The sequence below is a fragment of the Equus przewalskii genome, chromosome 7 (assembly GCF_037783145.1).
Source record: "Equus przewalskii isolate Varuska chromosome 7, EquPr2, whole genome shotgun sequence".
Lineage (NCBI taxonomy): Eukaryota > Metazoa > Chordata > Mammalia > Perissodactyla > Equidae > Equus > Equus przewalskii.
The window spans coordinates 56,387,647-56,410,534 of record NC_091837.1 but is presented as its reverse complement, the minus strand read 5'-3'; the positions used below and the strand labels follow the sequence as shown (position 1 = coordinate 56,410,534).

The 22,888-nt window shown below is 34.2% G+C and overlaps 1 protein-coding gene across 10 annotated transcripts in view; it reads left to right on the top strand.

The window, feature by feature from the left end:
• Positions 1–22,888, top strand: part of NOL4 (nucleolar protein 4) — a 356,931-nt gene that overhangs the window by 84,795 nt on the left and 249,248 nt on the right. For 7 of the 10 annotated variants that reach the window (XM_070627555.1, XM_008519936.2, XM_070627560.1 and 4 more), the window contains 3 exons: positions 1,934–2,083; positions 21,122–21,233; positions 22,147–22,259. In XM_070627555.1, the coding sequence (XP_070483656.1) occupies positions 1,934–2,083; positions 21,122–21,233; positions 22,147–22,259 (375 nt within the window). Of the gene's footprint in view, positions 1–1,933; positions 2,084–3,078; positions 3,142–18,602; positions 18,692–21,121; positions 21,234–22,146; positions 22,260–22,888 lie in introns of those variants that run through there. The other 3 variants (XM_070627565.1, XM_008519938.2, XM_070627559.1) reach the window with 3 other exon arrangements.

The window sequence follows — 22,888 nt, the reverse complement described above, 5'->3', positions numbered from 1 at the left end:
GAATGAATAAATAGGCTGTGATTTCTACATCATTCCTAGTTTACTAACTGTACAAAATTACTATATTTCTGGTAATTCAGCAAAGGAACTGAGAGAAAATTATACAAATTTTATGATCAGGCGAAAAGAAGGCAAATTTTTATGGGTGTTTTTGCTGGTGGGTAGAGCTAGAATTTGGATTTCTAGCTTAGGAAAAGTAGATGTTCTCTGAGGAGTAGGGGGCAGGCCAGGGGGTTAGGGGGTGGCTTCTGAAATGGTGCTTCTCAGGCACTGTCCTCTAAGCTGCAACAATTTTCCAGGCCAGTTACTGACATGCTTCACGCAACTTCTCTGTACTCTCACTACGTATTGGTCTTGCTTCGCAAGGCAATGAGGGATTATCTGTGAGGCCCAGTATACAAGAAGAGACGCCTCGAGATATTAAAGGAGAGAAGTGAGACAGGTCTGAAATCTAATGAGGAAGCACATGCATCGTGGATAATTTGTGAGGGAGCACTTCAGATTTAACAATGGTGAAATACCTTGCTATTTGGCCTAACATACAACTCATATACATATATAGTGATTTGAATATGCTGCTTTAGACACTTCTACTTCTGAGGCCTATTATAAATCAGAAAAAAAACCAAACAAATAAAGCAATCTAAGTAAAAGCACCATGTGACTTGCTTTCTGTTTTACGGTTAGCTCAGTCTTCTGGGACTACTGTTCAAAGAGGTTTTGCCAGTTGACTCATTGATGGTGTAAAGATTTTGCTCAGATTAATCACCCTCTTGTGCTGTATACCAGTATTAATGGCTATGTCATGTCACTTCTGGTTATGCCTCAGGGTCCAAATAAGAGCATTGTGTGTGTGTGTGCGTGTGCACACGTTCACGTGTATGTTTGCATGTAGGAAACTCTTTCATGTAGGATTGAATTTCTTTCTGTCTCATTTCAAACATTTCTCATTCTCTGTTATCCATGGGAACTTTTGGCTCCTTCCTACACTTCCCACCACATGGCTTATGCCCTGCCTGAACTCTGTGCCCATGTCAAATTCTGTTTCTTCCAAGAAGTTACTTCAGCAAGAGATGACATCTTTATTCTCTGAACTCCTCTAGTACATTGCTTATATTTTTTCATGATCATCAAAGTGACAAAAGTCACCATTTATATGCCAACCATTCACTATATGCCGACCATTGTGTTACATCCATTCCATATGTTATTTCATTTAATTCTTACAATTCTGTGACGTAAACTCTATTATCTCTGTTTTCCAGTTGAGAAAACTGAAATTTGAGAAAACTGAAATTTAGAGAGGTTAAGTGACTAAGTGATTTGCAAAAAATACACAACTTCTGAGTGGAGGATCCAAAGCTCACACCTAGATAATCTGTAGATCTCACATTTTTAACTTTTAACACATACTGTCCCATACTGTAATGCTGATAGCATAGTAGATGCATTTTCCTTCCTAGATTATATGATATTTAAGGATAGAGATTCCATATTATTTCTTTTATTTCTCTAATAACCACTTCCAGTACCCAGCAACTCAATAAATATTGATTGGTTGAATGAATCAATGTCTAGAATGAAATTATTGTAATAAAAAATTACTAGGCCTTAAACTATATTTTAGAATAATTTAAGAACATTATACTGATGGCTACAAATAAGTCATTATAAAACTCTAAAATATGGCGTTTATGAATAATCATGATTAACTATGCTAAATGTCTTTATTCATGTTTATTAAAGTTCTATATGTAAATAATGTACATAATAATGAGATATTCGCTCATGATTTTTTGAAGTTTCCTATCTAGATGATTTGGTTCAGTTTATCAAAATGTTTTTGTTTAATCAACTTTATGTGTTAACTGTATGTGTTAAATATACATTTGTTTATTAATTTGTGCTTTGCTTTGTTTTGTTTTGTTTCCAGGATGGCGTAGGGGTAGATGAGAAGCTTTCTTTGCGGCGGGTAGCTGTGGTTGAAGATTTCTTTGACATTATCTATTCGATGCATGTGGAAACAGGGCCGAATGGAGAACAAATTCGGAAACACGCTGGACAAAAGAGAACTTACAAAGCAGTAAGTTAAAAAACAAAAAAAACAACAACAAAAGAAAAAGACATGCATTTTGAAATTTGATATTATGTATGCTTGTTAAAAATGGGTTAAATAAATATTCTATCTTCAACATAAATTAGACCATATCATGGTCACACTCAACATTTAAGCTATTATTATTACTGATTCTATTTTGGTCATATGTTCACTAAGTCTATTGCATATAATTTAAAGCTGTCTCTAGCTTTCTCATTTTGTTTTCTTTAAATATACGTAAAATGTGGTAGTCCCAGTCAAATGCCCACAAATGGAAAGGTATATGTGTTATATATTCAATTTATAATGTATATTCAAGTCATAATATATGAATTACAGACTGGAACCTATGAATTTTTGTACTACCACTATTGTCTTAACATATAGACAATATTATTCCCCTTCAAATCCTATTAATATGTTCAGGTATTTCCTATTTAAAACTTATGGTCACATGGATAAGAAAATTTTATGTGCTTTTCTTATCTCACCTTAGATTAAATACATTTGTCCTGAAGATTATGCGTTTCTTAAGTTTCCAGAGTAGACTATTAAAAGATATGTGTTATTTTCATAGATCTAATGCCCTTGAACATTTTAAAATGAAAATACATAATTTGTTTATCCTAAATTATGTGGACAACAGATTTAATTAACTGTTAGATATTGAAAGATATATATTGTCAAAATGGAGTTATATATTATTTTTAAAGGTTCTAATTATAGTTACAGTTTGATCTAGACACTTTGATCTAGCTTCTTATTTAATTAAAAATTTTATGAAATCATCTTACTATAGATATTTCATCCTTTCTAGGAAAACTGAACAGTAAATTATTCTTTTCCAATATGAACAAAATGTACATCAGAAGTACTTTATCAGAAATCAGAATAATGTCCTTTTTAAAAATTCTTATTGAACTTTGCTTTTGGCTACCTTTATATTAACTGTTTTCAGCTGTATTGATACACAATATCAGTCTGGATCCATTTTTTTTTCAGATACAGAAAAATGTGTGAAATGCTCAAAGTTTCAAATACAGGTACATATGTTTGAAAATTAGCTACTGAGCATAAGAAATAGCTTCTTTTCCATAACTATTTTTTGCTATATATCCAGGGTCATATTGAATCTTTGTAGTTGCATAATAACCCCTAATACATGTTGTATTTATCTCTCCTTCTCTATGGTTTTGTTTCTTGGCTGTTTCTAAATTGCATGGTTTGTGGGCAGGCACTATTGTAAGTTTCCTTACATAATTCTGCCACATAAACTTTCTTTTGACTTACATATCCTAGGAGACATTCTTATCATGACTAATGACAATGACCTAGCTTTCTAAGATATTTTTATGTAGACTAATGTTAATGAACATACTCATTCTGCCTGTCTCCTAAGCCAGGGCTGTATCTCTTGGTATTAATAGGAAAAAAATTCTATATTGATCTACTAATATCACTAACTGTGTGCTCTGATGATAATTCATTTTCATGAAATAGCTACCTGAACTTGAGAGGACTTTGTAAGGTAGGAATATGTAAGCTCAGTTGTATTAAATGAAAACGAACAAACAAAAAGCAGGTGGCTTCATTGTTAGTAATAGTGTGGCAGCCAAATCTGTTTAGGTGCCAAAAGCAATTTAAAAATGATTTAATCTTTGAAATGCACTTATTAGAGACCTTTAGTTAAAATGGAAACATGACATAGACCCAAATCTCTCACCCTGTTTTCTTAAATGAAATATAGAGAATCTGATCCATTTCCATTATGCATGTTAAACACTTCAAATAAATTGGTGAACATGTTTCCAACATATGTCATTTTGCTCTAACATTGTGAAGACATTTTCTGCATTTTGGGGTAGGATATCAACTTTGAACATATAAGCAGCATCTGAAACATCATTCATTCCCTCTTGAAAACGTCCTATTTGAAGATCCTTCTCTTTCTCAAGTTTACTTTTTATTTCCACATCTAAAGTGTTCTCACCTTTTCTTAATATCATGAAGGTTCTTTTTAGCCTAACGTTTCACCTTCTGGTATCTCTCAGGTGAATCCTAATTAGGAAACATATCCATTTTATGGAGTAATAATACATCATAGAAAAAAATGGACTTGCTGCAATGTCAGCAAAATTGTGAACATGACTTTACAATGAATTTAAGTCTAAGATTAAAAATTAATATAAATGTTCAATTAATGGGGCATAAGACTAAATTCAATTTGAAATGCAATGGTTTAGTGCTGTTAGGGCCCTAGACTTTGGGTCAGAGTTTAGCTCTCAATGCTACTGCTGGAATGGGCTTGTCATTGGTAGAATTAGCTAGATACCTATTCCAATTATAATGGTTCCCATTAAGTTTTAGATATTTTTCTACTTCTAACACATTAGCTCATAGAGCATGCATGATTATGTTTATTGACCTTCTTTTTCTCCCCTTCCTACATGGCCAAGAAACCATACTTATACAACTAATCATTAAAGCGTCTCATATCGTCTTAATAATATTATCAATAGATTTAGTGGTCATTTTATTTACTTTGCCTTTTTTGCAAATCGTTCTATGTTTTCACTCTGCAGGAAATGGTGGTCCTTTAATATTGGATTAACTTTTGAATGCTACTTGTTTTTACCTATCTGCAGTATATCATTCCTTGAAATATCTAGGCATTATACAACTTAAATTTTATTGCAATCTGGTCTAACTATAGATAAAATTGGAGGGCGTATATTCTATTACTCATGAGTTCTTCAAAAGATCCACATAAAATGACACATTTTAGGAATATGTAAAGGCTATCATAATTACTATTTTCAGTTATTGTTGACTCCTAGTGTCTTTTAGGTCTTGTCTTTTATCTGCAATTATCTCTGTCTATAGTATTAACTGTTACTAGTGCATTCAATGTGTTTCCTTCAATGTATTTTGACTATAGTAAACTCCTCATTATCTACATTAACAGAATGGAGAAGAGGTATGCATCATTCAATTATCAATTATATTTGAACTTAAAATATATTTTTGTACTGAGAATTGAATGCAGGTGTGCTTAGCAATTTGGAAAGTCACTTCAAAATTAGTGATGTAACATTATAAAAAACTAAAGAGGATGTTGTCTTGTCTCCAATCCTTGACTCATCTCCACTTCTGCCTGAATTCCACCTTCAGGGAGTGCATCATCTTCTCTGGTTGTCTTTTTCCCCTTATGTTCTGTCAGAGGCTAAGCACAGCTGCCTTTTCAGAAACGTTTCTTAAATCAGAGTCTGGTTAAAGGATTAAGTTTCAAAATCCTTTCCTTCTACATGTAAAATTAGAGTAACTGGTGGAAATCCAGGAACTAAGAGGGAAAGTCAGTGTTTTCAACAGAGAGAATGATCTGCATATATATGTGTATATGTACACACACACACACACACAACTTGTAGTGTGATACAGTAAACTTACATGTATTACTCACATACATAGCTGCCAATAATTATATTCATTTAATTCAGCGTGGAGAGCATATGCTATAGCTAAAAGAAAATAGGCTAGAAGCCAGACAAACTCAGTTTCAAATTTCAAATATAACTCTTCCTATCTATGTCACTTTTGGCAGGTTACTTACTTTTTTTCTTTTCCTGTTTAGAGGGAGATAATGGTATACATGGTGTGGTAAAATAAATGAGTTAAGATGCGTAAAGTGATTGGCATATGGTGAACTTTTGAATAATGTTTTTTCTCTTTCTTTGTTCAATCACTGCTCATGTTCTAGGTAGAAAGACAAGCCAGACAACGAACATAGCTCTGTCATTACCCTCAATGTAATTATGGGTGTAATTTCCTCTGCCTGTCCGGATGCCTCCATGTTGGGAGATAGGAATAGTAATAACTCATGCCTTGTTTCATGTGCATCCGGTGGATGTCGCTATTCCAGAAAGTCCACACACAGTGTAACTTTTATCCAAAGTTTGACTAGGCTGAAGGAAGACATAAAAAGGCCAGAGTTCTTGTGTTTTGGATCTCTCCTGCCAGATGAAGTTTATGAGAATTTCAGTTATTTCATATGCTTTCCCCAAAGCTTAAGTCTGTTAACTTAATTTCAAATTAATTATCAGAAAAATTTAAATATTGACTTTCTTTGAAGAATTTGCTTTCAGTATGAATTGAATAGTCCTTTCCATGGACATACTGTAGAAACATAACATATCATGCAGAACTTCTATGTTCCTACTCTGAAAATTAGAAAGGAAAATCTTTATTCTATCAGATCTGGGACACTTAACCTTAAAACTTTAGTTAGCATCATTTTTGTCCTGTTCTTTTTATAAATACTTACTGGTTCAGCATCTCTATCTCTAAATAGGATATTTTAACTTACACCAGTTTCTGCTAGTTTGTTATGTAAAAATTCCCAGAATTCTTGTCAACTTATGATGAGACTAATGAGCAAAATTTGTAGCCATGTGGTGTGAAAAAATAGCACTAAACTAAAATTCAAGCGTTCCAAACAATTCATTTAACCTCTTTTTTGACTTAGGTCACAGTTTACTCACGTATAAAATCAAGGGGCTGTATTTTAGTTTTCTTCAGACTCTGAAGGAGTAACACCAGTGATAATGGTGTGTACGGGGCCATTACCGTGCTAAGGGACACGATAAAGATGGTAACCAAAGTGAGTAAATTGGTTGGCAACAGAAATGTTCAAACATAGGGAATGCATCCTGCTCTTATAAAAGCAGATTGGCTGATAAGCATAGCCTAGAGGTAGAACAATTTGGCTGCATTATTATCTAGAGAGTTCTCCTGTAAATGATGATGATGATAAGAACAATAGTGAAAAGGATCTGTAGCCATTGGATTTCATATTTCTAGGATTTTAAAATAGCAATCAAAGAAGAAAGGGCATAAAACTGACTCTCAAGTGCCAGCATGTTTTTGCTGCTCTTCATTTTTGTTAAAAATTTTGCAGTAATCTAAACCATGTTATGAATGGGCAGCTCCTTAAGTTAGAACTTAAGCTGCAGCACAGCAGATATGACTATACCTCATTGCATTTATTCTTGACTTGAACGTGATGACTTTGCTACATAGCCTATTTGCTTATTGTTTTTCTTCTGCATCTTTGTTGTAAACATAAACGATCTTGTGAAGATCGGTGTTGCCTGTCTTATAGTCCTATAGTCTGAGACATCGTTTTATAGAATTTGCTGGATATTACGCTGTTGAAATAGGGAGCTGTCTACATAAATCTGTGATTAGTGGCAGGAAGGCTTTGCTCTCCAAATGTATTTCCCTTTCCTATCACAGTGCCTCAAGTTTTACAATTAGAATTTAATTCATTTGGGTTAAACTGTTGATCCCTATATGTTTATATGGACTTCAAATATCCTTGGGCAAGGGAAGCTAGGGAGACAAATTAAGCTGCTAGCACTCATCAACACTTTGTATGACCATTTTACAGATTTGCTTTGGTCTCCCATATCTAGCTGGGTTTAACTCAGCAACAGGGAAGTATACAGAAAGAGAATGTGGGGCATGCCCTAGATAAACCTACTGACATCCCAAGTAGCATAGGATCTGCCTGACTTTTGTGCAAATCCTAGTGTGGCATCATTCATAACAGCCTTTGGCACGTGCCTGATATTTAGAAGTTGAGAACTCACATCATTAAGACGAGGATGAAAAACCTCTACCTACCTAATTTGAAAATATTTTCAAAAAAAGAGTGTACTATTTCTTTTAATGAGATATTTTTAAAGGTTGAGAGTATTGTTTTGAAATAGATGGAAAGTATTAGATGAAAAACTACGAATTATAAATAGATTTCCCAGTAAAAGTACTACCTAGTCATGATTCACTAATAGCATATAAAAATGTCAGGTTCCTGTGTCCCTTCTCACTTCCTCTTACTATTTTGAACTCTTCCCTTTCCTGACACAGATCCAAGTGTGTGGATAGGTTGTTACTGAAGTGAAAGGGCAAGGAAAATATTCTGTGGGGCTTAGAAATTCATTTCATGCCTGTAAGCTATCTTCTTCGACCTAATGTAAAAAAAATCGAAGTAAATTAATACAGCAAATAAGCAAATATGGATCCCTGCCTTTTTTATGCAGATGACATTTTTTATTTCATTTTATTATTACAAACTAGAGTCATTTAAATAAACAACTGTTCTTAATATCTAATAGAGATAGAAAAAACCTTAAAATTATTCCAAATTCAAATATTTTTTGTAGACATTCTTTAATATTGAGCTCAGTGATACTGCTATACAATAAGTCAGTGATCTAGAAATATGTTTTATAACTAGTTTATCTTGGAGAGTTTATGAATATAAAACATTATTCAGTTATAGATATTTTATGCTACTTTTGTCATGTTCCTCTTGTTTGTTTTTCTTTTTCATGGCTAGTTTAGATGTTTAAAAAAATCATATAGTCCCTGATGGTGGGGGACCATGTCTGTTTCTCATATCACTGTATAAGCACGGTTTAGCAATCCTAAATCCTATTTAATCCTATTAAATAGCAATCCTAAAACAGAAGAATAGTGTACTTTCATTCATCAAAATGGATTTATTTCTCATATACGTGTAGTCAGAATGAGCTCAGGTGGGCAGAGTAACAATGCAAATCCTTTACACTCAGAAGCTGTTTTTTTGGTAGTAGAGACATCAAAAGACCTAAGAACTCACCCAAACCAGTTTATCATTGAGTAATTTCACAAAGCCTACCATTAATAATTTTTGTATTAAACAATAATGTCCCAATGAATAGATATATTCCTTGAAAAGGAATTAACCTTTTGGAAAAACGTCGTTTGCTCTTTATGTCCAGCCTAGTAAATTGCTACTTCAGTGCACCCTTGTGGTGAAAATGAGCCAATGCAACTTTTAAAACTATTCAGGAAGATTAATGCCTACTAGTGGGTGATTCTCACTCAGATCCAGAGGTTTAGGTATTCCTGGGTACTGGATGGTGTAGTAAATAAAATCTGCCAAATTTCTTAAAGTGTATGCATGTATGCATCTTTATAAATACATATATATGTATTTAATTGGGGTAAAATATGATAGGAAGGAAGAATAGGATGTGGGCAACTGACTTGAGGTTGCAGAAAGAAATCAAAGGTGGTCTCATCTTTGATGTCAGATAGACTTGGGTTAAGTCCTGATTAGGTGAATTCTATATGTGTGATTTTGACATGTATTATTTCTGGAGTTGTTTTGAGGCTCAGAAGTAATATATGTAAAGTTTTTAATGTAATAATTGCTTCAAACGTGTTATTATATTGAGATGAATAGAAACATGATGTTTTTTAAAAATATAGAGCTGTTTGTGGAGTGACCGATACTGTAAACAGATTTTTTCCTATTAACTAGATATTGCAAAGTCTCTTTCTTTCTTTGTGTCATCTGTGCTCCTCAGAAGCCTATGGATAACGCTCAGCCATGTCTTCATTCATGAATTCCTCAGAATTGAGATAATTATTCAGTGGCTTTATCAGCAGCAGTTTTAATCATTTTATGATAAATAAAAATAAACCAGCCTTTACCTATTTTTTATGTATTTATCTGCTCTACTCCTCATCCTCCCTTCCACCCTCAATTTTCTGGGAAGATTCTCTCCCAATCAACGTACACCACAGCCATGTTTGAGCGTGGCTCTGCTCCTTGACCTTAGTAATCAGAGAGGAGGTAAAGCCTGGAAGAAGCTGACAGTGACCTAGCTGCTGCTGCTGAGAATTTGGAATTTGGACCAAGAAATTTCTACCGTGGTGCACTTTTTCTCTTCAGTAGAGGACATGTAAACATGGTATCTTTTGTTACATATGTCAATTAGTTGTATAATTATCTATATAGTCTAAGGTGATATTTCTCAATAAGGTGCTATTGGCTTTTGTGGCAGACAGTTGGCACTGCCCCAAGTACTCCAAGCCATTTAATATCCTTAACCCCTGAATGTTAAGTTCCAGCAACACAAGCCCCAGTTATTGTGATAATCAAAATGCATCCCTGTTCTCTGTTTTCAAAAGTCACCTCTAGAGCACAGTAAACACCCCAAGTTGAGAGACATTTTCTGAAGGAAATATGTGGTCACTTCTTTACTTGGTATCTCAGAGAAGTGTTTTCATCATTTTCCAGTTGTTGAGCAATTCAAGAATTCAAACAATGAATTCTGTGTCTGTGGCACATTATTATCTCACAGACTCTGCACTTTGCCTGCGCAAATATATGAGGGCTGTGCAACTTACTGGATTCTGTAGTACAGGGAGTCTAACCATCTCCATTTTCACCCATTTCCCCTAAGATGCCTCATTCTTGCCTGCTTTGAGAGACTGCAACAACAGTATTCTTGGCTACCTGTTTCAAAACAAGTGCTGTCTCCCCACTGACTAGCAGAGGGTAGTAAAGATAAACTTTAACAGAGGGAGTTGCAATGGGAGGCAGGGGGGGCTTGAATGGGCCGATGAATTCTAGACCGGGAAGCTTGAATTCTCCTTCTTCTCCCCTAAGCAAAACACTAATATATCACAGTATGCACACTCTTCTGGAAAAATCAAGAGAGGAAGTAAATTCCCCATACTTCCTGTGTGTAATCATATATTTTAACGTAGCTCTTCATGCTGCAAGTAACTGTCTAAACATTTGCTTTGCTGAGTCGTTTTATTTACATGCAATATTTAGGGATTGTCTTTATTTTACCATTAAAAAACATGGATGAAGAAAAACTTTTCAGTGCCCATCTGCTCATTTCTTTCATCTAATATAAGGAATTCTCTGTTATCAGAATCTGCTACTTAACAGCCAAATATTCTAACATGTGAAGCAATACAAAAATAGCACCCACAACTTTAGAGATCTACCGCCACTTTACTTGACTGTCTCTCTTTTTGATATTGTTGCATTTGCTCAATTGATAATTATTTTAGTTTTCATGAAATACAGCTCCAAATTAAAGATGTTCATATCATAAAAAAAGGAGAGAATAAAGTTCTTTTGTGCAAAGCAAAACAGCTAAATTTGAACTGTAATCAATGAAGCAATAGCTGTTTCCAGTAAAAACTAATTAATTATAATTAAATTAAATCACATTCTGTTTCTTGTTTGCTTACACCTTGATCTACTGACGTGTAGTGACGTCATGCCAAAGTCATCCGCTGTTGCCCTGGAACGCTGCTACCTCTCTCTGTTTTCCTCCTCTAGTTTCTCTTCATCAGGTAGTGGATTTCGGTGCCTTCACCGAAGCTGAGCGCCTTAGCCTTTTGCGCCACCCTTGTACCATTTCCTCATCCCTGGAGGATGCTGACTTATGCCACTGCACCGCATTCGCTTTTCATTCCTCTCACTCCACGTTTAAAGCATGTGCTTCAAATTTCTAACTGGCTTTTAGCTGTCTAGAATTTGACCTGAACTGTCTAAAAATATCCCCACCGGCTTTAGATCACCTTTGGATTTGCCAAAATTCATGTTAAATTTGACTACAAACCAGCTATCTTCACTCAACACTACAACAAGTATCTTTGGGTTGATAGACTGCATTCCTCTGCTTTAGACTTCTGTTTTCTACGTTACGTATTATAACCCATTAGTGATCAACTTAGTTGGTTGTGATCACTTTTAAAAAATGAAATGGAAGAGAATAGAAACGAGCAGTTTTATTTTATTTGTGTATATGTGCTAGCTTCTGATGTGAAATATATCTATATCCATGCTGTTGGTCTAAAAAGTTGGCAAACATTGCTTTAAATGGGCACTGTGATTTCAAATGGCCTGCAGACTTCCCCATAAGTACTTCTGCCTACCTGGCCTCTCAATTCTGCTGTTGGTATATTCTTAGATTTTCCTCACATAACAATTTGTTCTTAATTTAGAATTATCTTCAGGCTCTAACCTATATTTTCATTCATGTTAGATATATGTACCCTGTAATGTTGCCAGATTTAACCAATAAGGTACAGGATTCCCAGTAATATTTGAATTTCAGATAAATAATAATTTTTAATATAAGTTAGTCCTAATATTGCGTGTTCATCTGAAATTCAGATTTAATTGGGTGTGCTGTATTTTATCTAGCCAGCTTAATTCTATTTAAAAATCAACCCAAGATATTCCTGACCGGGCCAGGCCATCCCCCTTAACTAAATGAAAAAGGCCAGGGGAGCTGATGGATGGGTGTGAAGATTGAAGGTAGAATATGATCAGAGAAGAAAGAAGGGAAAGAAATAGTGAACAGTGGTATGAACTGAAACAGCATGCTGGAGTAAATGACAGTACTGGAGTCATAGCAGAACAAGCAATGCTGCAGGACTGATAGGAACTTACACAAAATGTGGGAATCCTCCACCAGGGGGCAGTGGTGGGTTTGAGGGTGGAAGGGCAAATCTAGCTGCATCCTGGATTTGGTGCTGGAAATGTTATTAAGGAACAGGATTTCAGTTGGTCCTTTAACAGTTGTTTAGAGGTCAGACAGATACCACATAGCACAAAGTCTTTCTGAAGTAGTAGTTAGGGTTCTGAAGCAAAAATTGCTGAAGTCTGGAGTATATGCAGATTTGCTCAGGCAGGCCAAATGTCCAGCTTTTATCTAACTGATTATTACTATGAATGAATTTTTTATCTAAGTGTATTTGTATTGAGACCTGATCAAAGTATTTTTCAGAATCACTTCAAAATTAACCAAACAATTACCAATAAGTGATTCCAATAATTTGATGTATCCAGGCACATTAGTGGCACAGAAAAGTATCTAGCAGGATTCATGGATAATTACAGTGCCTACACATTCAATGGACGTTTGTTGAATAAATAAATGTTTAGTTGAAAAATGTCTTTCTCTTTGCATGACTATTTCTGTATGCACCTCCACAAATTAATAATTTCCTCTGTAGAAGAAGAATGATGTCCACTGCTCATCTTTGCTGATGCATGAAATGGGTAAAAGAGAACCCATATAAATAAAAGGGCAAACCATTGGCTGGACATTTCGATTTTGTAACACATCTAGAAAAATGTCTGGACCAAATGTTATGGTGTTGGCAAATTTATATATATATAAAGCTTACAAATACTGTAATATTTGGCCCAGATATTTTTCTAGGTGTGTTATAAAATATATGTGTATAATATTTCTTAATTTCTCTTAATATATATATAAAGTCTCCTAATTTCCTCCCTTCAAATGTGTTCAAAGATTTACAGTGTGTAAACCAGATAAAGGCAGAGTGACCCTTGATGAATTGGAGATGTTGCCCAGAACCAAGATTTCCCTTCCTCAGATAGGGGTCTTTCTGGATTACAGTGTGCTCTGTATTTATGAATCAAGACATATGGTCTTTAATAGCATTTGGATTTATAGGCTCTGTTTGATTGTATTTTAATTCTAATGAAACTTTTTATTTTTTAAAATAAAATAAATTTTAAAATTTTAACAGTATTCAGTGATCATTATAGTGCCTATGGATTCGATATTTGTTGAATAAGTAAATGTTTTAAAAATAAATTTTCTGTAGCTTCATTATCCAGTTATGTTTGTGATAAAATATCACAATAGTAAATATTACAATAGTAAATATGGTAAAATAAATTTCACTAGGAGATTATTTTTAATTTCTTTATTCATAATATCAAGAGTGTTCATAAGAGAAAGATCAAAAGTTTGGCCCCAAGGGCAAATTCTTCCATGAGCGTACTGCATGATATTTGGCAAAAAAACATGGTTTTAATGTTATTATTCCAGTAAAATAAAGGTATTATTGCTATTCTCTAAATTCATTTTATAAAGCAAAAGTGGAGAAGGTAATTTACAAAGTAGTGTGATAAGACCAATTTTATTTTGCTTTGAAGCTCAGTATCTGAAATGGAGCACCCTATGCCAGGGCATCAAGCTGTGGAGTAATGCAACTCATAATGAATTTCAACATTCACTTACTACTTTTCTAAATTACTGATATTTAGTAACATTAATTCTGTTTTTCTTGCTAAGACCTTAGTGAATTTAGGACAAAATGGTTGATACATCTTTTGGGTTTAGCTTTTTTGTTTTGTTTTGCTTTAAAAAGTGCTTGCTAACACTCAGGATTCACCAGTGTCGTGGTCTGTCTCTATTTCAACTCATGCATTAGGTTCGAGTCTTAAACCAAGAATGACTTCTCTACTGGTGAATTTCTTTTAACAATTAGAAATCTTATTCATTTAGAAATAGGCTACTTACACTCCTTCTTGTACATTCTTTTGAAAGCAGAAGTCCTGTGCATTTAGTTCCTGGCTGTTAAAATATTATGGTGTTATTGCAAAGCCATCACTTTAGCCATCACTTCTGCTGGAACAGAACAGATGGCCTGTTGATTTCCTCCAGGTGGAGCTCTGTGTCGCTGTACTGTTGGATGTGTTTCTTGTGGAACTTTGTAATCTGAGACAAGGTACAAGTGCTTGACTGCCTCTCCTATTCAGAAGGGTGACCTCAAATGGTTAGAGCATTTTATACTTACAAAGAACCTCACACCAGGGAACATTGTAAACATTTTAGCATAATTAACCTATGCTGTGAGGTTAATATTCCAACTCTTTATGGATGAGACAGTCTCTCTGTCTCTTTCTTTTTTTAATACTGATCACCAGGAGAGCCTGTAAAATATAGTGAATAAAGGGGATAGGCTCTGAAACAAGTTTATCACATGAGCCCTGTCTGTTTTACTCATTTGAGAAATTACACAACCTCTCTGGAGCTTAGTTCCTTCATCTGTTAAACAGAGATGATAATAGTGATGATAGTAATTATTCATGGGATTGCTGTGAGGATTAAATGATAAAATCCATATAATGCTTATTTAGCATAATCCACTTATTAAACAATAGAAAACTGAAACATATATATGTATATGTATACATATACATACATATATAGTGTTCAGGAAGCATTTCCTTTGGTGTAAAATATCCAAAGCAAGTAATAGTTGTCGTATGATTAATGAGAATCTTAATTTTGAGAATCATCGATTCCCTACCATTTCAGGAACCAGAGAATTGCAGGTTTATGTACGAGCTGAGTAAATTTAGAGTGGCTTTCTATTGAAAATGCTCAGAAATTAAACAGTTAAAATTAGAGAGGAAGGATGCTTGAGAGGGAGGAAGAAAGAGGACAAATAGCCTGGTTTTAAAATTCTGTTATCAATTTACTCTCAATTTACCAAATTCTGATGGCTTGAGTCACTAAGATAAACTTGCATCAAGTAACTGTGAGCCACAGTCTGAAAAAGTACAGCAAGACTATGATTTATTACATTGTTTTGATTAATTAACTTTTTAATTTTTTTAAAACTTTATATTACTTCATATGTTCAGATCCAAGTAGGAAAGAAGATTTATTTCTGAAGATAAATCTCTGCTATTCAAAAACAAACGTAAGAGACCTTTAGGAATTATATATTTTCAAATGTACAAGATGAGATTTGCAAATTAATTTAACTAGGGTTGATTTTTTATTTCAGTTCTTTTGGATAACTGACATTTTTACCTTAACTGAGCTGTGTTGAGGGGAAGGTGGAAGGCACTCAAGAACTATGAGAATTTGGCTTTATAGTTGTAGGGCTTTTAAAAAGTACTGTTTCTTCTTTCTTCAGAAAGGCAGGGACATTGCCCAGGTAAAATGCTCATCCTCCTTTCAGTTATAATACCTGTCAGTAAACTTTTCAGAAATGTGTTCTCAATAGTTGATTTTTTTTAACCCACAAATGGAAGAGCAATAGCAGTGCCCTTATGGCGCTTGGTCATTAGGCCTTCTTCAGGTGGATCAATTTGTCATTAGATTACTAATGTCATATTATCTTTGCTGTAGGGGCCAATTTTATTGTTTAGTTGATCAAAAGATGCTGCAGTTCAATTATTTTTATGTAGAAGTATTACCGTATTTTTTGATGGAACAGGTTATTTCTACTTCTAATTTATGATCATTTGACGACTTCTTTTCTGTATTACTGATGAATTCCAGTCATAAAGGACTTCGAATGTGGTATTTTCATTGAAAATAATATCAATGTTGTTCAGTACACAGATGAATTAAGGTCTTTAGACTGAAAAGACATTTTTCCAAAGAAGACATACACATGGCCACGGGTACATAAAAAGATGCTCAGCATCACTAATCAGGGAAACCCAAATCAAACCCACAATGAGTTATCACCTCATTCCTGTCATAATGGCTATTATCAAAAGGACAACAAATAACAAGTGTTAGCATGGATAAAGTGTGGAGGTTCCTCAAAAAATTAAAAATAGAACTACCACGTGATCCAGCAACCCCACTCTGGTTATTTACCTGAAGAAAACAGAAACACTAATTGGAAAAGATATATGCACCCCTATGTTCATTGCAGCATTATCGACAATAGCTAAGATATGAAGCAACCTAAGTACCCATGGATAAATGAATAAAGAAGATGTGTGTGTGTGTGTGTGTGTGTGTGTATATATATATATATAATTTATACATATAATATATATATAGGAAGATTACTCAGCCATAAAAAAGAATAAAATCTTGTTATTTGGACAACATGGATGGGCCTAGAGGGTATTATGCTAAGGGAAATAAGTCAGAGAAAACCAAACACCATATGATTCACTTATATGTGGAATCTAAGAAGCAAAACAAATGAACAAACAAAACAAAACAGAAGCAGACTCATCGATACAGAGAACAAATTGGTAGTTGCCAGAGAGGAGAGGTGTAGGGCGTTGGACGAAATAGGTGAAAGGGATTAAGAGGCACAAACTTCCAGTTATGAAATAAATAAGTCATGGAGATATAATATACAGCATAGGGATTGCAGTCAATAATATTGTAATAACTCTGTGGTGACAGATGGTTACTAGACTTATTGAGGTGATCGTTTTGTAGTATATATAAACGTCAAGTCACTGTGTCATACACCTGAAACTAACATAACATTGTATGTCAACTATACTTCAATTTAAAAAAAAAGTCTTTGGAAGTGGTAAGTGGTGAAAAATTGTTATATCACAACATCCCCAGCCCTCAACCGTAGCTAATTCAAAGTTAAAAAATAACAATAACAACAACAAATCTTCAGCTATAACTTAATTTTGAGGAAGTTTCACAAGTGCTGACTTTGTTCTGTGATAACACTGATACTTTGGGATTTTTTTGAAATATGAAATTTTTAAAAATCTATTTTAACATCCCTACTTTCCTTGGACCCTAAGCATTTGTCTGTCTCTTGTATAAGCCCACCACAGTCCATTCGATTTATAGAAATAGACCAGGATTTGGGAAATCCAGGTTTGAGATCCAGCTCTTTGCTCTACTATGTAGCAATGGCAATTCATTTCATCTCTTTATGTCAGTTGATCCATTTATCAAAACATTACCATGAAATCTGTTTTAGCTACTCTCTAAAATAATGGATGCAGAAACCCAATGAAAAGTATAAAGCATTATATAAATGTAAGAAAAAAGTCTATATTTATAGAAAATAACATTTCTAATAGATACCTCAAATTATTTACCTGATAAATAATGTTAGGTCATTAGTTTATGCGGTTTATTATGGCTATGTTCTAGTCCTTCCTTTGCATGCTTATTTCCGTTGTAAGCAATATATGTGGCTTGTCACATGGCAGTTGTCTTTTAGTGTTTAGTTCAGAGGGAGCAAGACTGATACTCCTTCATATTAATTTTTGCTTCTTATCAATAACAAAATGCAGTGTTTCTGTGTCCATAAACAAACTCTAAGGAAATAGTCTTTATCGTTCCCCAATATAAAGATATTTCTAAGAATACATTTTCATGTGAAGTGTTATCCTTACCAGTATTCTTGGAAATGTTCTGTACTGTATATTCAAAGTCTAATTTCTATCCTGGAAACAGAGAAGTGATTAGATTTGAAAAGTAGGTCAAGGAAATAGACATTTATGAATGATTATAGCATTTTATATGATTAATTATAGTGCTCGTAGAATGGTATTTCAAGTAGCTGAATCAAAATATTTCTCAATTTCTATTCCTTATTTCTAGGTTTTATTTGCAACTACTGTTACACATTGCATGGAGGATGTTAGGACTTTGATGAATGAAGAGCCAAGAAGAACATGTCCCTGAATTTATCACCATTTATGAAGATCTATTTAAAGTTAATTTAGCATTTCAAACATTCACGGAAGCAGGGCCTTTCAGCAGTGCAGGGGCCATAGGGGCATTTAGCCCAGGCCTCAAGTTCAAAAGAGGCTTCACATAGGATTTCAATGTTATCTCTGAACAGGGTTATTGGAGAATACCGACAGGAGCAAAAGACAGAATTTCATCAAAGGGCTTTAATTGTGAAATGTAATTGTTCAAATGTGCCATAACTTATGAAGTTTTTAAGGACATTTCTTCATTTTTTAAAAGGTTCCGAGAGCCTCAGCAATGAAGATTGCATAGAACTCCTAGTTTCAGAGGGGCCTGGGAGGAAAGATTCTAGATGAGGAAAAAGGAATGATTGTCCCTTTTCACCTCCATGGCAGGAGAAGTGTTGTTTCAGACCTGAAGAGCCTGTCCTGAGGACCTCTTCTTCCTGTGCCTAAGAAGATGCAGCGGTCTCTGAGACCCAGTGAGCATGCGGTGGGGGAGAAAAGATCTGAGGAGAGTGGGATACCTCGGCAGGTCTCCTCGGAAAAATGTCTGAACACCAAGAAAAGTCCCCCCAAATGTGTGCTTTTGTCCACTTATGTCACATAGAGTGACACCCCAAGGCTATGCTAGAATAACACCACAGAGAATAATGTGATAAAATACTTTCTAAAAAATCTTTTCTAAGATACAAAGTGGGACTTTATATTTTTTCGTGTACACATGAACATGGACAAAAATGTGACCATTACAGGTACTTGTTTTTCAGAGTAAAACTATAAAAGAAATGTAATATGATTAATAATGATTCCAAGAAAAATTGATTTGGAGCCATGTAGTGCTAGGACAAGTAATATAATTGAGTCAGGTCAATAATAAATCTGTCCAGAAGAGATTCCTACGCTAGTGCTTTATTAGCATTTGGAAAAGGACAGATTACGGTGACCATCAGGATCACAGAAGTAAATGCAGTGTCAGTTCAACTCCACCACTTGCCTATCTTTTATTCAATGGAAAATTATTTCTCATTTATATAAGTAGAGAAAAGATTACATGGAAATCCTTAATGAAAATCAATGGAGCATCCTTCTCAAATCCTATTCGTTAATGAATTTACTGGTCAACCCTATTAATTTCAATGGAATATAATTCCACGTGAGTTAAGGAAAAAAAAATATCGGGACTGGGCATGCAGCATAGCTTTTTTTTCAACTTCTGAATTATTTAAAATAGGTGTTCAGAAAGTCAGAAAAAATCATCTCTAATCAGATAAATAAATCTGGCAAAAGTGTTAGTTGCCTCTGTAAAAGAATGAATAACAATCAAATTTGTATGTGCATGCATGTGTGTGTGTGTGTAGAAAGAGAATAAGAGAAAGTGAATGAGAATTTAAATTGTATATAGTATATATTTCCTTATTTAATAACTAATATAAAATAGTTCAACGAAATACTTTCAGATTTTTCTCCCACAATTCTTTGTATAGTATGAGGAATTTGTTTTTAAGCTGGACAACATCTTAATTTACATATGACAGTAATATTAAAAATCAGTATTTCGTACTTCAAATCCTAGTAGAGTTAAATTTTAATCACCTGTATGTGGATCATCCATGGTAGATTTTCACTGTAGACTTGTTTCTTCTCTTTGGTATCCTTTCGGCTTCTTTACCCCCAGAGTCACTGGGATAGCTAAGTGTTGTAAACTGATTTTAATACTAAATTCAGGGAAAAAAACATGCTTTACAATTTTGGATCTCAGTGTGTGGGGTTTCCTCAGTACTGTGCTCCTTCTACAGCAAGGATCAGCAAAAGTTGACCACATCCTTAATGGATTGGTGGAGCTTTGTACTCAATTATACATGAGGTGCATATTTCCCTTCCTTTCTACAAACTTAAAATACACTAGTGTTCATAACAGCCATATGTGCACCTGAGAAACCGTCTGTGGCATTGATATCTAATTTACAACTCACTGATTCTTCCTGCTTGTCTCTTTCATGTACCAGTGTTGGCGCTACAGTGGAAAACTAATACGCGACATCAGACTTTTTAGCAGCCCTGTCTGAGTCAGTGTCAGCTTTTATTTAGAGATATTTAACAATCTTATCAGTTTCATTTCAGAAATTATTTACTTTGATGAGAGAAATACCCTGGCTTTTGAAAAGTTAATGTTTAAAATATCACTGACAGGAGTATTGATTTCTAACTTGATTCTAGATGATGGTTCTGAAAGTAGGAGCTCTGTTGAGGGTGTGGGGAAAGCTTGCTCTGACAATGTGAGTTATTATGGACATAAATTAGAAAAAACTGACATGAAATAACAAATGAAGTAGGTGGCTGAAGTGCATTTCCAGGTGTGTCATTTTCTGTGGAAGGGATGGTTCACTGCAGTAGATACATACATGAGTTCTCTTAGAAGTATCTTTTATTTTCACTTAAAAATTATTTTGAAAAGCAATAATGAAGAAATGCTCATTAATGCAAAATCCAAAGTTTATTGTTTTTCCTTGGGGCTAAATTTTAAAAATTTTTGTAAAATTGGATAAAATTTTGGTAGTGCTGGCAGTAAGTTTAAAAAACAATGTTGGCAATTTTTAATATGGAAAAGTCACTAGAATATCTGTACACTGTGATTACTTTTCCTAAAAGAAATGCAGAAATATAAACAGATATCCATCCAGATGTGGTTGATTTTTTTCTCCACATTGCGTTATTAGCTATATTAAGAGACATGCAATCAAGTTGGATAGATATTTCTTGAAATGATGCATGGTATGCAATGCATGCTTTCATTGTGCTTCCTGCCATTATGGAATAATGCGTCTTATTTGGAAATACAATGATCATTTCTGTTAAATCATGCCCAGTCAGCTTCTATAATAACACCTCTGTTTTGTGAATCATTTCAGATTTCAGAGAGCTATGCCTTCCTACCAAGAGAAGCGGTGACACGATTTCTAATGAGCTGCTCAGAGTGCCAGAAAAGAATGCATTTAAACCCAGATGGAACAGATCATAAAGGTAGCCGCAGTGTCAAATAGTGAGATTTAAAGTAATTTTATTCATAATGGCAATTTATATCTCACACTTTTATAAAAATGCAGTAGACTGAAACAGTTCAACAAGTCAGATCATCTCACTTATTCAAGTAGCAGGCAGTGAATTTTGAGTATCCACTTACAGAGTAATTCAGTGTCCGTGCTTAGAAGAAAGACAGTTTTGACTGTGGCAAATAACTTTTTTTCCTGTGATAATGTTTTAATTTTCATTTATCATGTGTATTTCATGGTATTTTAGATACATTCAGCAAGGAAATTGATGTTCTATCAAGTGTCCTTATAAATCTACCAACTCCTTATTTCTGAAAGTGATGAATAGTATGGAGTTCCATCACTGAAATTCTTACATAAAAATTGAGTGGCTTTAGCTTTCATCAAGAATTATCTAGATTATTTTCCGTTTCTATGAATTTCTCTCAGAGATCAAATTAATCTCAAAGATACATTTAGGCTATCCCATTCCCATGTGTTGAAGGATGAATAGACTGGCACAAAATAAAAAGAAAAAGAAAAGATAATTTCCTTTTGCGTTCAAGTAGTGCATATAGAAAATAAGTGTGCAGCAAAGGAGAAAAATACAAAACTACAAATAATTGTATTTTATCACTATAGTAGCTTCACTCAGTATTACCATGATGTCAAAAAGCTCCCCTCTAGTTAGAAATAACTAATTTTTCCATAGGGCTCATTCATGCCCATACACCTTTGTAGAACTTTACCAGTTATTTTTTTCTACAATCCTTCTATGATGCTACCAATCTCCTAAACACTCGGTATCTAGAATCTTGTTTCAATTTGACCAAATTGGATCATTCTGAAATTATAGGTAGAATGCAGTATCACTTTCATTACCCATTAAAAATGTTTTATTACAGATAATGGAAAACCTCCCACTTTGGTGACCAGCATGATTGATTACAACATGCCAATTACCATGGCCTATATGAAGCACATGAAACTGCAGCTGCTGAACTCACAGCAAGATGAGGTAAAATGGAAATATCTACGTTTGTATCGCTTACATGTCAGAATGAAGTTTGATAACCATGACTATCGCGTTAAGCATGACGGCATTTTGAAGACGGTAATTTATTTTTTAATGAAAGGGATGTCACTAGGATTGCACAGATGGAGAAACAGACAGAAACTTCTAGTCCTTGATAGAGATTCCCTGTCTTAACACATACATCTTAGTGCTATGTGGAAATTTGTTCATTCCCAAGAAAGATTCATTTTCCTTAGCTGACCACCATCGAGCTAGGTTTGGTAAAGTACTAGAAAGTTCAGGAGAAAGTATGACAAATGAATGAGTATCCAAGGAAAGTATCAAAGCCTTTAGTATTATGACTGTTTTTCCCTAGAAATCAGAAAAATCAATTTAATAGGTATTTCAAGTATAATCATTTCTCTACCATCCAAATCTTGTCTATATTTTAAGGTTATTTTTCATTATTGGTTATAAATAATGGTTAACTGATATTCTGTATATTTGTCTACTTCTCTGCATTTTCTAGAGATAATTTGTGGTGATTCTTCTTAATTAGAAGTGTTTTGATGTTTCAAATTATTCCATTTAATTTGTATAATAAGAATCTAGCAATGTGTTTGCTGGCATTT